The following is a 16,034-nucleotide window of genomic DNA, read 5'->3' on the forward strand; positions in this document are numbered from 1 at the left end:
TCAATATAGATGAGTCAGATAAAATTAAATTATTAGAAGAATTTTTCACTAAGTAACAAAAAACAAAATTTGTTTAATTTACTAATGTTTGTATTTTGAGAACGATTTCCGAAGTGGAAATTGAAACGTCAATAAACGTGTTTTAACCTTTAATTGTGGCTTATTCCCATTTAAATAGTAATTAATTTAAAATGCCACAAGAAAATAGCTTCAGAACAATATTGTATAAAAATATTCTGAACTATATTCATAAAAGGTTCCCACTGAATATGTACCTCTAATGCCTCAAAAACAGATACCTAGTCTACATTACCTAAAATTAATTTAAAAAAATCTATATTCTCCTTGCTAATTATTCGTTTTTTATTATATTTGACTCAAATTTATTTAATTTAAATATTACCTTTTGAGTAGTATGATCAGATATATGAGGATTGAATACAACACAATCAAATATGCCAAGATTTGTAAAAATATTATCTATACAGGTTTTTTTGTTACCTTATATGCGTGTATAGTTTTTGATGGAAGGTTTAATATGAAAGGAGCTCAAAAACATTTTTAATGTGTCTGGCCACCTCGCACTCTCAAGCAGCATATCTAAGTTAAAATCACCAGCCAGAAAAATGATGGAGTCCTTGACAACTGAATCACAAAGTATTTGGTCTAATTTGTTTATTAAAACTTGTGGGTCTTCTGTTCGGTAGATAGATAGGATTATAATCTTCTTTTTATCAATTCGCAGCGGATCTGCAGCGGAATACTCAAACACCGTTCGTTCTGATAAACTAGAAATATCTTCCCGCGCTTTTGCAATAAACGTGTCTTTGATGTATAAAGCACTGCCACCATGCTCCTGTGAACTGCTTCTACAATATGAAGAGATCAGTTTAAGAGTTCGTTCGATAACCCTTGAAGCAAAAGTCCTACATCTTGAAACCTAGTACGTATGTTTAAGGAAAAATTCTGTTAAATTTACGGTCTAGTGGTATTCTTCTTCTTTTCATATTTTTATATATTTTCTATTTCTTCAAGAAAAAGACTTTAAAAAAAAGTCTTAACAAAATTCGAAACATAGTACACAGGTCCTGGTGTTACGATCAAGAATTCTGTTGGATTTTTCGAAATTCTATTGTGTCGGTTTATTTGCTTACCATATCCCAAATTGGACTACAAAAGTCTCAAACGAAGAAGTGTTAAGACGAGTTGGACATGGCAGAAAGCTTATGAACACAATTAAAATAAGAAAAACATCGTATCTGGGCCACACACTTCGAAACGATAAATACTCGCATGCTGTATGTCATCATGCAAGGAAGAGTAGAGGAGAGAAAAGGCTTGGGAAGAAAGAAGAAATCTTGGCCGAGGAGTATCAGAGATTGGACTAATTTCAGTGTTGAACAGATATTTATTATAAGTGATCAACATCCTTCGTTAGAAGACGGCACAATAAGAAGAAGAAGAAGAATTCCAAATTGGGACAGCGTTTTCTTCTTTATGTACCGTCTCCCAATCGGAGGTTTAATATCATCATCAATATCTTTACTCTATCTACTGCTGCTCTGAAAAGTTCTATTGAACTGCATTTAAACCAGTCCCTTAAATTTTTCAACCACGGCATTCTCCTTTTTCCTATACTCCTCCTTCCCTTCTTTCCCTTATCTCTCTTCCCATCTTTCCCTGTATTATTAATCTTAGTGCTTCATATCGCTGTCCCCCCATTATGTGTCCCTGATCTTGTATCTTTCTTATTTTTATTGTTATTTATTATTTCGTATATTCTTTGTCTATGTCTGACAGTACTTCCGTGTTCGTTTTCTTCTGTATCCATGCTAGTGTAAGCATCCTTGTGTAATACGACACTTCAAATGACTGTAGCTTATCTATGTGTTGTTACTCTCAGAGCTCTCACTCTCAGTTCTAATATAAGGTCTTTATTGTAAAGAATTGTTTTAATTTTTTTTTATTTATTTACAAAAAACCCGGTTTAATCTAATAAGGTTATTAGCGGATTAGTAACAATTAATAACACTTTGCTTATTAAATTAAAGTCTTTGAAAAACAAAAGTAGGTTATCTATAGTGTTTTCTGAATTGTTTGGTGAATGGTATTGAATTCTGTGACTATTGAACTTTTCCCACTTTTCCACTAGCACATGTTTTAGCGTAAGGGGTGAACAGCACTCATCACAAATTGGGCATTCTTCTTTCTTGAACAAATGTTCATGAGAAAACTGGGTCTGTCAAAGTCGTAAACGGGAAATAATTATTTGCTTTCGTCTGGATACCTCGAGTAGTTGCCATGATCCAATCTTATTTTTTATCTCCTGAAGCTTTGATGGTGTGGATTTCCATTTATTTTTCCAGTTCTCGAACAGGTGCTTTATAAATAGCTTTTTAGATCCATACACACAGATTGGGGTGATATGGGGACACTGTTGTCGTTTATAGCTTCTTTGGCATTTTTGTCCGCTGCTTCGTTACCTGCTATTCTCACATGTGATCAGGCCCAGAGAAACTTGATGCTTGTATTTTAGTATGCAATTTCTTTAGCTATTCCTTTATTAGTAAAGCTAATGGATGCTGCGTGTATATTTTCCCAATTATTTGTAGTTATGACATAGAATCTGTCACGATTAATATTTTGTACATCTTGTAGTATCGCTTGGTAAATTGCATATAAAGTTCTTGTGTTAATATAGTTGCAGAATCTGAAATTATATGTTTAAGAATCTCTGTGCTGTTAATGATTGTCCCTCCGACTCCATTTTAAGTTTTAGACGCGTCTGTATAGTATACTGTGTAATCGGAATGGGAGTTAAATAGATCTCTGAAGAGTTTTATGATAAGATTGGGGTTAATGCTATTTTTTTGGAATTGTAATAGACTAAAATTGACTGTTGAAATTTTTATAATCTAAGGTGAAGATGAAGATATGTTTTTGTATTGATATAAGGGTGGAAATTACTTCCTGTTAAGTAGGTTCATTGCATAATAAATTCTGCGGAAATATGGGAGATTGAACTTTGAAGAGTCGTTAGCCATGGATATGTCTTAAATGTTATTTATTGGAATTCTTTTATTTAGAGTTATGCTAGAAGTGTAATTAAGGGTTAATAGCTGCCTACGAAGCTCTAGCGTAAGTTCATCTATTTCAGCTTGTATGCTATTTATCGGAGTTGTTCTGTAAGCTCCAAGTATAATCCTAAGGGAGGTGTTGTAGATCTGTATAACATGAGTCGTGTTTTACCATCGGCGCCCCAAGTTTTGTGAGCTAGATACTTTAACAAGTTAAGGCCATTTCGACATCAAAGAACTAACTGCTGGATATGACTTTTCCAAGTTAACTGTTAATCAAATATCATTTCTTTGTATCTGTTGTTTTGGATGCATGTTTATCATAAAAATTTTTGGCTATACCTCAAACTAAATCAATTGCATTATAGTGGAAATGGTAGGGCGGAAGTCGAAGAACTTCATGGTCAGCAAGTTAAAAAGTTACCATCATTTAATTGCAAAGCGGCCTTCTTAGGTGGAAAATACTCTACTTGAAATGTTCTTTGAATTAATAAATTGTTTATTCAGGCCAAAATACTTCATTGATATCCTATGTTTTTAGAATATTTAGTATACGGTATTTCCATACTGTATTAAAAGCTTTAGTTACGTCAAGGTAAATTGCCATACAATTTTGATTAGGTATTTTTAAAAGTTTTATAGATCTGCCTGGTCTAAAGCCAGCTTGTTCGATGATAAGTTGATCATTATGTTCTAGGTTTCACATTAAACTTTTGTTGACTATTCTTTTTATAAGTTTACATGAAGAACATGTTTATGATATAGGACCATATGATTCTGGTTGTAATTTATCTTTATTTGGTTTAATAATAGGAATAACTATGGCATTTTTCCAGATTTTTGAAAATTTTTTTGTGACCAAATAATATTAAAAATTTGGAGTAGAAACTCTTTTGCTTCTATGTATCTTAATTAATTGTATTGGTATGTCGTCTGGGCCTGGTGAAGTATCTTTCATGCTATTAAGTGCTTCTTGAAACTCCCCATAACTAAGATGTGTTAAGAAGTCGTTACTGTAATTTTGGCTGGATGAGAATTTTTGATACAATGTACGAGAAGATTTGAGGGAGATTGAAGTGAGAGGCTGGAGAAGACAGACACTCGATAGGGAAGGATGGAAGAATGTTTGAAGCAGGCCAAGGGTCACGAAGGGCTGTAGCGCCAACTGATGATGATGAGAATTTTTGATAGGTATCAGCTAGTTCATTTACTATATCCTATGGATCAGTTAGTAACGTTACTTCTTTTTCAAGGCTTATGATTTGTTGAAGTATGCTGTCCTGTTATTTTTTTAATTTTTTTGTATATTATATGTATTTCTGCCGGGATTCTTGTTATGATTCTCCTTGCTTCAGTTCTACATTTTTTGTACTCTGTTAATAGATCAATATTTTTGTACTTTTTATATCGGTTCCAAATTGTTTTATTTAATTGAATGTGCCCTCACATTGTATATTCCACCAGAAAACTGGTTTGTGTTTCTTTACAAGTTTTTATTTTTACAAACGCATTGCTTGCTATTTCTATTCTGGCCCATATTTCTGTTGTTTGATTATTATTTTCTGAAATACAAGTCTGTCTTGCATGATCTATGTGACCGTTTCCTTCTTCCTCGTGATCTTCAATGAAATATTCTTATAGGTCATCGCTGGTCAGACATTTTTAATAAATGTTTAAACCACTGGAATGATCGTTTGTCTATTCGGTCCGCCATTATTTCTTCTGATTTCATTAGAGCTCTCACTTCCTCCTTACTTCTTTCTATTCTTGATATTCTTGTGCTTCTTCTTTATGTCTGCGTTAAGTATCCACACTTTTGACCCATAGGTCAAAACTGATTCCCCATGGCTCTATTGTATTTGAGACATTTTTCCCACCAGAATAAATTAAAACTTTCTAAGGTTTTCCTATTTATTTTGAATGTAGCGTCGCTGTTTACTACTAGATATTTTGTTTTCTTATTTGCATATCTCATACAGCCTTTTCATAATGAATTCTCAGTCATAGGAGTCCAAAACTGAGTAAAAAAAACTCGTATTATTGTTATATTTCCATTCCTCCAAATCACGTTTTCCAACTTTTAAATACAGCTTCTACATACAGATTAAATTGGAGTGAAGAAATGCTGCAACCTGGTTTCAATCCGTTTAGCTTTTCCTACTAATACTTAAAAATAGATATTAAATATGCCGTTTTTCACTCCAGTGAAATCTGTATTTGTTGACCACAATTTTGCATTAGCTGTGTTATTCTGTTCAATTAGTAATTTGACAGAATTATTTGCAGGACCTGGAGACCGGCCGTTATTTATTCTCTAGCCTATTTTAAACTAGCAGATGTTCGTAATGTTTGTTTACATTTTAATGAAGGAAATAAATAAATGATTGCTTTATTTATGTGGTTACTACCATTTTCCATCCCTGTGTTGACTCAGCTCCTCCAGGATTCTAGTCTTCGATTTCTTACCCAGTCCTTGATGTTCTCCACCTTGCACCTACATCGTATATCTGTACTTCTAGCTCTGTCACATAGTGTTTTACTATCATCTTTTCTAAGTATTTCCATCTCTGCTGTTTCTAACATATTTTTTGTTTTCTCTGTGTCAGGTTGTGTTTCTGCCGCGTATGTCATTATTGGTCTGATGACTATTTTGTAAATTTTGCCTTTCATTGCTTTTCCAATATTTTTATTGCTCCATATTGTTTCATTCGGGCAACCTGCTACTCTGTTTGCTCTATTCACTTGATCTTCCACTTTTGTTTCAAGCTTTCCATAGATAGATAATGTGATGTCTAGATATTGAAACTAGAAATTAAAAAAATTAAAACAAGATACCTACATAATATGTTTTAGAAAAGAGTACAGCACAATAAATACAACTGAATTAGAATAATTCATATTTCAGTACTTGATGATAAACTATGATGATAAACCTACCGAGTGACGATTCTTTGTTCTCGTCAGAATACATAGTTCTCGCTATGAAGGTAAATCTAAACTCATAAAGCCACACACCACAAGATGTCACTTGTGCCGTATTTTCTTTGTTTCAGTTTAAAATTTCTCGCTTGAGGCACAGAATAATAAACAATCAGAATGCCCACTCTACTTGTCAAGATAAGTACGCGCATCTCGTTCGCGCAGACGGAATCAGTCATGTTCTAAACGGAACCAGTGCTGTTCAATGGAATTTTTTCTGTTGTGCATAGAAAAATTAACCCGGTTTAATTTATTTACGGCAACCATAGACATGATATGCACTATTTTATTCGTACTTTTAGTTGAAGAATAGATTAAACTATTACAAATTTACTAAATTGTTAATCTCTAAAAATTTAAATTACAGTTCTGTCTTAACTTGTCACAAATTTCTCAATTCGAGTCTATGTTTCCGTTTAAAATATGGCGATCGCGTGCTGACAAACTTCAAAGGCGGCATCTGAAAGTGGGCATTCTGATTGTTATTTATTCTGTTCTTACGGTACAAAAATTGTGGAGGCCGTAGCTCACTGGCTTACTTATTATTGTATTTGAATTTATGATATCGTAATTCGAAAAAAATCAATAAGCAACAAAAATTTCAAAATGTAATTGTAATTACACAGTGCAATTGAACCCCTTAATTTTGGCAACACATAAAGCAGTGAGGTAACATCGATTATTTTGATTGATCTAAAACATCGATTTTAATATTTCATTTAAATAAATCATATACACCGTAGCACTAGCCTAATACGTTAAAAATAATATTAACAAATTAAAAAGGTTATTCTACGTCCTAATTAAGTTCTTATTACGTCCTTTTTACATTTTTATTTAATGTGAACCATACTCGATTCTTTTAAAGATCGATCTCGAGATTTTCCAAATACCATGCTGAAACATCAATGTCATTTGTCAAAAATTCAACTCATGGTTTTTAAAGTATTTTGATTTTGGAAAATTAACGTGGTGTAGCAAATTACCTAATTGCGTAATCCCAAGACACATTAATGCATTGAGTTTTAATATCTAATGACATTTAGGTATATTACTTGATTCCAAAAAAAAATATGTACTTGTGACGGCCTTTGACCTAAATGTTTAGTTACGAACAAAATGGCGAAATGTTGGAACTGATAAACATCACTGCCTTTTTGTAATAGTTAATAATTAGATTTTTAAGTGTTTAAACATAATGAAAGATATTGCTTTGGCTGCTCTCTCGGTTGTCGCAAGTTTTATTCTTGTTATACTGTTTGTTTTATTTGGTAATTGTTACTAATTTTTGCCATTGTGTATTAAGTATTTTATTTTTTATTGTTTTAGGATGGTTCATTGTTTGGAAGCTAATTCTAAGTAGGTTCCGTTTTATAAAAGAACTATTGAAGGGAGCAAGTGACTCTACAATTACAGAATTAAAAAACACTAGGAGTAAACTCAAGAGGACAAGAAAGGACTGATTTATCTTCTCAAAATGAATATTCGCTGTGCAAAACCAGAAGATCTTATGAATATGCAGCACTGCAATCTACTATGCCTACCAGAAAACTATCAGATGAAATATTACTTTTATCATGGTCTTAGTTGGCCCCAACTAAGTTATGTAGCTGAAGATGAAAAAGGTAAAATTAGCATTATTATACTCGGTTCGCTATTCCCAGTCCGAACTGTCTAGTGAATTTAGTAATTATGTTTTTGCGAAGTTAGTTACTTTTTGACAGACTAAAAGTGGCTGGAAATTACTATACAACCAAGCACACGTACCCATAGCCAATATTAATAGTAAACAAACTAAATAGTAAATAAAATAGAACTTTGCCAATCACCGACAATCAATATTTATTTATTTACACCATATAATAAATAGTTATGTTAAATTGTAACAACTAAAATATATTATTTAAATATATACTATCCAAAATTTGATGGGTTTAGTATACACTTCCATTATTTAGAATAATTCTTCTTTTTTTAAAGAAAGAAGTCTGCAATAGTAGGATACTTGAGTTATTAATACTGATAAGTAGGAATTGTTGTGTTGTAGGTTTCCGACAATGAATCTGTCAAAATATGCCCGAGCTAAGCGAATGGAGTTTAAGATATTTAAAAAAAAATGGCATGTTACTTCCATAAGCTGTATATATTAACAAAAACCTATTGTTTTTAAATTGAATCATATGGGAATGAACATTAATTGAGACCTTTCTTGTTTTTCTCTTGTAGCTGTGTCTTTGGCTTCAATAGTATGTATTACTTTTTTTGACTTATTTGCCTCTTATTGATTTATTTCAATATTTTCTCATTAATAATTGAGATCTTGTTTCAAGGGATGTATCCATAGGTCTGCCAGCTGGTTTTTATCTAGTGTTATTTCTCATATATCTTATTTGAATCATTTACACATTCTAGCTCAATTTCACAAGCTCTTTAGTATATTTTGACTACATCTTTTCAGTACTTACTGTTACTAATTCTATGATTGATTGGTACATGGATACCTTTGTTTAATTCTAATGGAACTGATTGACTTGATGATGATTTGATAATAGTTTTCTTAATATTTGAGATTCAGTCCCTGTAATGACTTAATTTTTCACTGGTAGTAAGTTATTTTGGCATTAGTCATATTTTGCTGGCTATAAGATACACATTTTTACATAGAAAAATTGACTCAAATTGTTGGTGTGTCTGAAGGTTACATTAAAGTATTTTTTTGGTAAATCGTAATTTGAGGTACATTTTATAATCTGAAAAATATGGTAGGTCGCTGAAAGTAGATATGATGCTAGTTATCTTAAAACAACCGAGAGAATCACTGATTTACTTACATTCTTTTTATATGATTGTCTAGCTAGTATTAGGCTTAACCTATAATCTCTTTGAATTTAAATTACTAGTATAATTCTTTAAATTTTATTCTAACATTAGAATATTATGAGAGTTTAACAAAAAAGCTTTCATATAACTGGATGTATAAACTAAATGTGATCAGTTACTCAAAACAATATGGAAACAGAACAGCAAAAAGACATTTTGGTCCACCACCAATAGAGAAAATGGAGAAGGAGAAACTGCTAAGTAAAGACAATAAAATATTCCATTTGTACTTAGGAAAATGGCCTAGAAGTACAAGTGGACAATATGCTAACAAATAATTGAAGCATGGGAATATCTATTTATACAAAAATCTTAATTTTTGCAAGTTGAAAGATGGGGAACTTTTTTCTTTAGATTTATGAAAAGACATGGGTTATGGATATAAAAACCATACTCACTAGTCCAAAAAAATTTTATAGATTTTTGTTATCAGCGAAAAGGAAATATAATGTTCAAAGATAAATAGAATTATAAATATGGATGTGGTGCTTCCATATTTATAATTCTATTTATGGTTTTGTAAACTTTTGATGTTTTTTCAAATAGATTCAAAAGGCACCAAATCAATATTGATCAAAACAACAAGTCACAAAAAAGCTCACTACACTGTAGTTCTACCTTATGGTACTAACAGAAGAAAGTAGGGTGTTATATGAAACATAGAAAACTAGTTCCATGTTGCTAAAAAACTTTTAGCTTGTGACATATTAGTCTAGTCGACAGAAATTTGACCCCTAAAAATCATACAAACAAGCTGAAGTTTGCCAAGAATATTCATTTTGGGATCTCAAAAAAGATGCAAAAAAGTTTACCACTTTAACCCCTGGGCTTCTCCGTAAAACCCCCTCGTAGGGGGGTAAAAACACAAAAAAAATCAATTTATAAAGAATCTGTACACTGTAAAAAAAAATAATATAAAAAATAATAAAGATAATTTTTAACAAAAATGTTTATTAGTACTCTTTGCATAAAATGGACCTTTCCCTCAGAAACAACGCTTGAAGTGACCGTCGATTTTGAATGTGTTCCGCGCGCGAAATCAATGTTAAATAAAATTTGTATCAACTTGACAGTAAAAAATCGATATCTTCCGGTCGTAGTGAAATGTCAATTGCTGGAGACCAGTCTTTAAAACCTATAACATAAAAATTTGATTTTGATTTTTGGTAAAAATGAGGCATTTGAAATATGACTAAAAATGCAGAATTTAAACTTTACATTAGAAATTATGGTACGTCATAAAATTCCTCCAAGAAGACGGTTTTGGGTGTAATTTATAGCAGAAGTTGAGTACTTTTGGAAACTGTACTATTGTAAATAAAAAAGAACAGTTTTAAACGTTTTAGATCGTTTGTAATGTGAAAGTTTAAATTCAACGTTTTTTAAGCATATTTCAAATGTCTCACATTTGTTGCTAAAACTCAAAACTAAAATTTCATGCTATAGGTTTTGAAGATTAGGTTCTAGTTATGGAAACTCCATAGTGGCAGGTCAATGAAAGAGAAACATATTGATCCCATGAGAATCATAAAAAATGGCAAGAATCGCGCCACGTTTACTTATTAAACTCTATTTACTATTATTAAAAACTGAGTTCATTTGCGACAAAATACAAAAATTGCATACGAAAGCTGCACTCTTTAGTCGAGCTGATACAAATTTTACTGAGCATTGATTTCCCGCGCGTAACTGACATTTAAATCGCTGATCGCTTCAATCGTCTTTTCTGAGAGAATGGTTCATTCTACACAAAAAATGATAATAAACGATTTTGTTCAAAATTATCTTAACTACATTTTTTATTTGAAACATTTTTTTCTACGGCATACAGATTCTTGGTAAATCAATTTCTTTTCGTATTCCCCCCTCTATGTGTGGGGTTTTGGGAGAAAGCCTGGGTAAACTTGTTTGCATTTTTTTAGTGTCCTAAAATTGACGCTTTCGGCAAAATTCAGCTTGTTCATATGATTTTTAGAGGTTCGGTGACATTTTCGTCACTGACAACTGGATATCATTTTTTTAATATATTATGGTGAAAACATCTCAAATTACAAATAAAACTGTCTTATGTATGTAGTTTTGACAATTTATGAACTGTACAATTTTAGTGTCTTCCAAAATCAGATTTGAGCCTTCATGAAATAACAAGGTCTAGAGGTTAGACAATTGATTTAAACAATTTAATTTATGTGAATATTTTATTATTTACAAGATATGGGTCAAGTTCAAAAAATATGCTTACTTAATTTATAATATGTTCTAGTCTATAAAGTTAAATATAATCTAATCTAATGCACTATATTATCTAAGTGTAAGATAAATTTTAACAGTCTACTGATAATTCAAACATTCTAACTGCAAATTTTGAAATACCTTGCTTGAAAATGGTAAATTTTTGTGTGTAATTCATTTTTACAATAAACCAATATTAGCAGGAAATTTCCAATTAGATGAGCAAGTACTTAAATTGAAATACTTAAACATTTGAATAAATATTAAAGTTACCAGACAGTTTCGTAAACAATTTTAATCTTAAATAAACTTGTATAATTGAAATCCAAACATAATTTTCAGATATTATTTTGTGGATTCAGAGTCCAACAAAAACAGTTTTTGATATCTTATCAATGTAATAAGATTACAAAATATGAACTTCAGTAATGTGCAAATATATAAGTTAACATTATTTATCCAAATTCACATCACATAAAACTGATAATTATAAAAGACTTCAGGAATAATTACATTGTCTGCAACAAATTTTGATTCCTGTTTCATTGTCTGGCTTTTAGGTTTCCAAAGGGGAAAACTACATCAGGTGGTATGCCTCCTAGTATCATTAAAACCTGATTTTTGAAAAAAATATTCTTCTAAAAGTTATTCTGCAATTAATGTGCTCTTCCATCTGCCATGGTGCTTAAGTAGTGTCATACTGGATTGAGCTTCTACCAAAAGAGTTGTCATACTACAAACAATGGCCACAATTATCTACAAACAATTTTAATTGATCTCTTCTGAACAAATATGGGGCTGTCCAGAAGTTCAGCTGCAAGCTTTTCATTTCGTCTTCATCAACAATGACAATCTTCTTCTACTACTGCTACAACTCTGTTACTTCTTCTCCACTGCCTGATATTCATGGTTTTAAGGTCCTCTTCTACATTCTCCAACCATCTTTCACATGGCCTTTCTCTTGTTCTATTTCCATGAGGCTTCCATTTTTGGATTACTTTTACCACTCTAATTTGGTTTTGTGGCGTTCTTTCTAAATGAGCAAGCCAATTTAGTCTTTGTGACTATAAATCTAACAGTGTCTGTGCTCTGCATTAATTCGTCCAGCTCGTGGTCCATTTTAATTCTTCATTAACCATTGGTACAATTCGTTGGTCCAAGTATCTTTCTTAATATTTTGCACTCAAATATTCTCGATTTTCATTAACACTTGAGTGAGTCTATGTTTCACATCCATATGTGACCACTGGTCTAATTACTGTTTTGTAGATTGTTAGCTTAGACTCACGATTTAGCATTTTACGTTTCATTAAGTCTTGGTATGTATAAAAACACTTATTACTGCTAAGAATCCTTGCTTGTATTTCTTGACTGAAGTTGTTTATGTCATTTAATGTTCCTAGGTAGGGAAAACTGGAGTCATATTCTTACATATAGTTCTCTACCTCTATATTCTTATTTCGATCCAGTTTGGTGCACGCTATATATTTTGTTTTACTTTCATTAATACTTAGTCTATAGTTTTTTTATTAATACACTTAAGAGTTAGAATTAAAAGCAGTGTTGATAAGGCATCACCTCGATAAGTCTCAAGTTTTCTTCAACAGCAAGTTTTGGTTTTGTTTTTTGTACATTTTTACAATTTTTTCTTGAATACTTAGGCCACCTGATGAGAGGACAAAAGTACACATTCCTACAAAATATAATGCAAGGAAAAATCCAAGGACGCAGAAATCCAGGCGTAGAAGACTGTCCTTAATGAGAAATTTAAGAGAGTGGTTTGGCTGTACCACTAACGAATTATTCAAAACAGCAGTAAATAAAATTAGAATCGCCCTAATGATATCCAATCTCCGATAGGAGAGGCACTCAAAGAAGAAGACAATTTTTTCAAAGTTTTTAACAACCTGAGGAATGATAGTGTCTGATAGTCCTGAGGAATGATAGTGTCTGTTAGAATAAAATCTTAAATTCAAGTTGAATTTTCGGAATTATTTAAATATTCATATTGTGCAAGCAATAAGGATCTAACTAAAGAATTTGTGGCGTGGATGTTAAAAGATGTATATCCATTTGGCGATTTACAAACTGTCTGGTCAGAAGTCCTTGAGTTTGTAAGATCATAACCCTTAGGCTAAAATCTACTTAATACACTTTTTAAATAAATAAAAGTTTTTATATCTATTTAGTAATTCTATCATTATTCTAATATATTCAAATTGGTAAAAAATGGGAAAATTCAAAAACAATTTGAGGCAGTTAAAGTTAATGATCTATTAATTAAATGTAGAAATGACCATACTTAGCAAAACCAAACAATAAAATAATTGAGACCTTGAAATTCTGTATTAAATAATATTGAAGAAACAAATCATAGTTATAGTGGTTTGTAACGAGCAATATTGTAGAATATAATTTAGGAATAAACTGTAGAATAAGTGTTTTGGATAAGTGGTGTTAACTCAAATGTATTACGTTTGTAGGCTACGTTATTGCAAATGAATGTCTAATACCATTTTTGTTTTGTATTAGTTTTGGCATTGTAGAAACATTTGTTTTTCTGTCCTTTCTGTTTCATGTGTCCTCTATCAACCCCTGCTCAAACGAGGTCTTCCACTTGATGACTTTATTACATAAGAAAACATGTAATCTATTGTATTGCTGCAACTTTTTCATAAATAATGACTTGTAGCAGTTGATATTTAAGTCCTCTGACAATATGACCAATGTATCCTGCTTTTCTTATTTTAATTGTATTTAAAGTTCCTTCTTTTTATTAATCATTCTAATCACCTCCTCATTGGTAATATATGTCCTACATGATATCTTCAAAAGTCGACGATAGCACCACATACCACTCCACAACAACACCACAACCACAACACTGATTTGTCATTATTACTTTTAAAGTTCGTATTCCACATCCAAATAGCAAGACGAACAAATATAAAATTTAAGAGTTCTTTTGCGAAGATGCATAAAGATGTTTCTAGTTATGAAGAGTTTACCTGGAAAGGATTTTCTCGTTTGAGAACACTATATGGGTTCAGACAGCAGCTAAAATATTTACTGTGTGTTTGACGTACATTAGATTATTTAGTATTTCTCCGACTATTTTCACAAAATCCTTGTCTATCTCTCAGAGATTTCTTGAATATATCTTCGTATTATACATTGAATATTGTTGGGAGACAACGTACACTACTGCCCAACTCCTTGTTTTATTAGAATCTTTCTACAGATGTGGTCCACTATTATGTTCGCGATTTGATGGTAGTAGCGTTGTTTTTAGCTGTAGTTGTAGCTGTTTCTTACTTAAAAATCATTTTTGAGTGTCGGATTAGACCATTCCTAGTCTTACTTTCTTTTATGATCTTTGATGTGTTTTCACTTTAATGATTGTTTTCTCCAATTCATTCGTATTTTCTCACTTCTTTCTTATGTTTCATACCTTCCATTCTACAATCTCTTACTGAATCTGCCTTTTGTTTCTTCATTATATGCCCAGACTATATTATCCTTTGAGCTGTTCTTGCTCTCACAAAGCGACGTGGATTATTCTTGGTGGAACAACCTCCAACCGAATTGGTTATGTCTCGATCGACAAAAGGCCGCAACAAGCATACAAGATGTGAAGAGCCCAAGAGGAGCATGTTGCGTATCTGACCATCTAGTACAGATAAAATATAGATGCAGAATTCCGAGAAACTCGCGGCGGACCGGCGATGTTGGAGGCATAGTTTGGAAGAGTCCAAGGCTCGATTTGAGCTGTAGCGTCATGGGACAGATAGATGTTGTTTTCCAGCCATATATTTATTTCCCGATTCATGAAAGGTTTTCTTTTCGTCATTTTCGTTGAATATCTTACGTCCCAATATTTTTCTTTCTACTTTCAAAAACTTTTAGTTATTTCAGAGGCATATATTAAAATAGGTTTTATATATCTTCATTTGCGTATGTGTTTCGGCGTATCTGCTTATCTCTGAATATATTTCTGTTTCGATAGATGACACTGAATTCTTCTGTTAACCCTATTGCAGTGTATACCTATTACAAAAACATTACATGCTTTATATTTTCGTTGTTATATCAAGTAATATTATGAACTGATTATCAGTTGTTCTTCTATATTGATAATTTAATATATTTTTATTTTATATAATAATATATTTATATCTTATAAAAATAGGCATTTATATTTTATATGTTTCATTTTTAGGCAACATAGTTGGATATGTCCTAGCAAAAATGGAAGAAGATCAAGAAGATCTCAAGCATGGTCACATAACTTCCCTGGCGGTGAAGCGATCTCACAGGCGTTTAGGGCTAGCCCAAAAACTGATGGATCAAGCTTCAGAAGCCATGGTCGAATGTTTTGACGCAAAATATGTTTCGCTGCACGTTCGTAAAAGCAATCGCGCCGCTTTAAATCTATACAAAAACTCTTTAAAATTTGAAACTGTGGAAATCGAGCCAAAATATTATGCAGATGGTGAAGATGCATATTCCATGAGACGAGACTTATCTGAATTCGCTAAGAAAGTTAAACCTAAGTCTGAGACTAAAAACGAAGAATAGTGTAATTATTTGTAATTTTTGTATTTATAGCAAATATAATATACATATTTAATATTAATATGTATTTAATTTTTTTTCCTGGGTATTCGATCATTGAATCACATTACGCCGTACTATACACGGCGTGGCGTGCAAACTCTACTGACACGTGTCCTTGATTTCCGTGATAGTTCAAAATCATGTGCGATTGTGTGCCAGGAAATGACAACATCGAAATTTGTCTCGGATGGTTGTTTGGGAGTTGGAGGTTGCTGATGTTTGTTTCCTATTCTCCATTTTTCCGGGAAG

At 31.9% G+C, this 16,034-nt stretch overlaps 1 protein-coding gene across 1 annotated transcript; it reads left to right on the top strand.

Moving 5' to 3' along the window:
• The first annotated feature begins 6,959 nt into the window (after nucleotides 1-6,959).
• vnc (GNAT family N-acetyltransferase vnc) lies at nucleotides 6,960-15,804 on the top strand. The gene is made up of 3 exons (XM_072539551.1): nucleotides 6,960-7,102; nucleotides 7,386-7,681; nucleotides 15,388-15,804. Exons 2-3 carry the CDS (start codon nucleotides 7,534-7,536, stop codon nucleotides 15,744-15,746), a joined length of 507 nt encoding a protein of 168 aa, XP_072395652.1. The 5' UTR covers nucleotides 6,960-7,102; nucleotides 7,386-7,533; the 3' UTR covers nucleotides 15,747-15,804.
• Nucleotides 15,805-16,034: the final 230 nt, after the last annotated feature.

This window comes from Diabrotica undecimpunctata, chromosome 7 (genome assembly GCF_040954645.1).
Source record: "Diabrotica undecimpunctata isolate CICGRU chromosome 7, icDiaUnde3, whole genome shotgun sequence".
In the NCBI taxonomy this organism is placed as follows: Eukaryota; Metazoa; Arthropoda; class Insecta; order Coleoptera; family Chrysomelidae; genus Diabrotica; species Diabrotica undecimpunctata.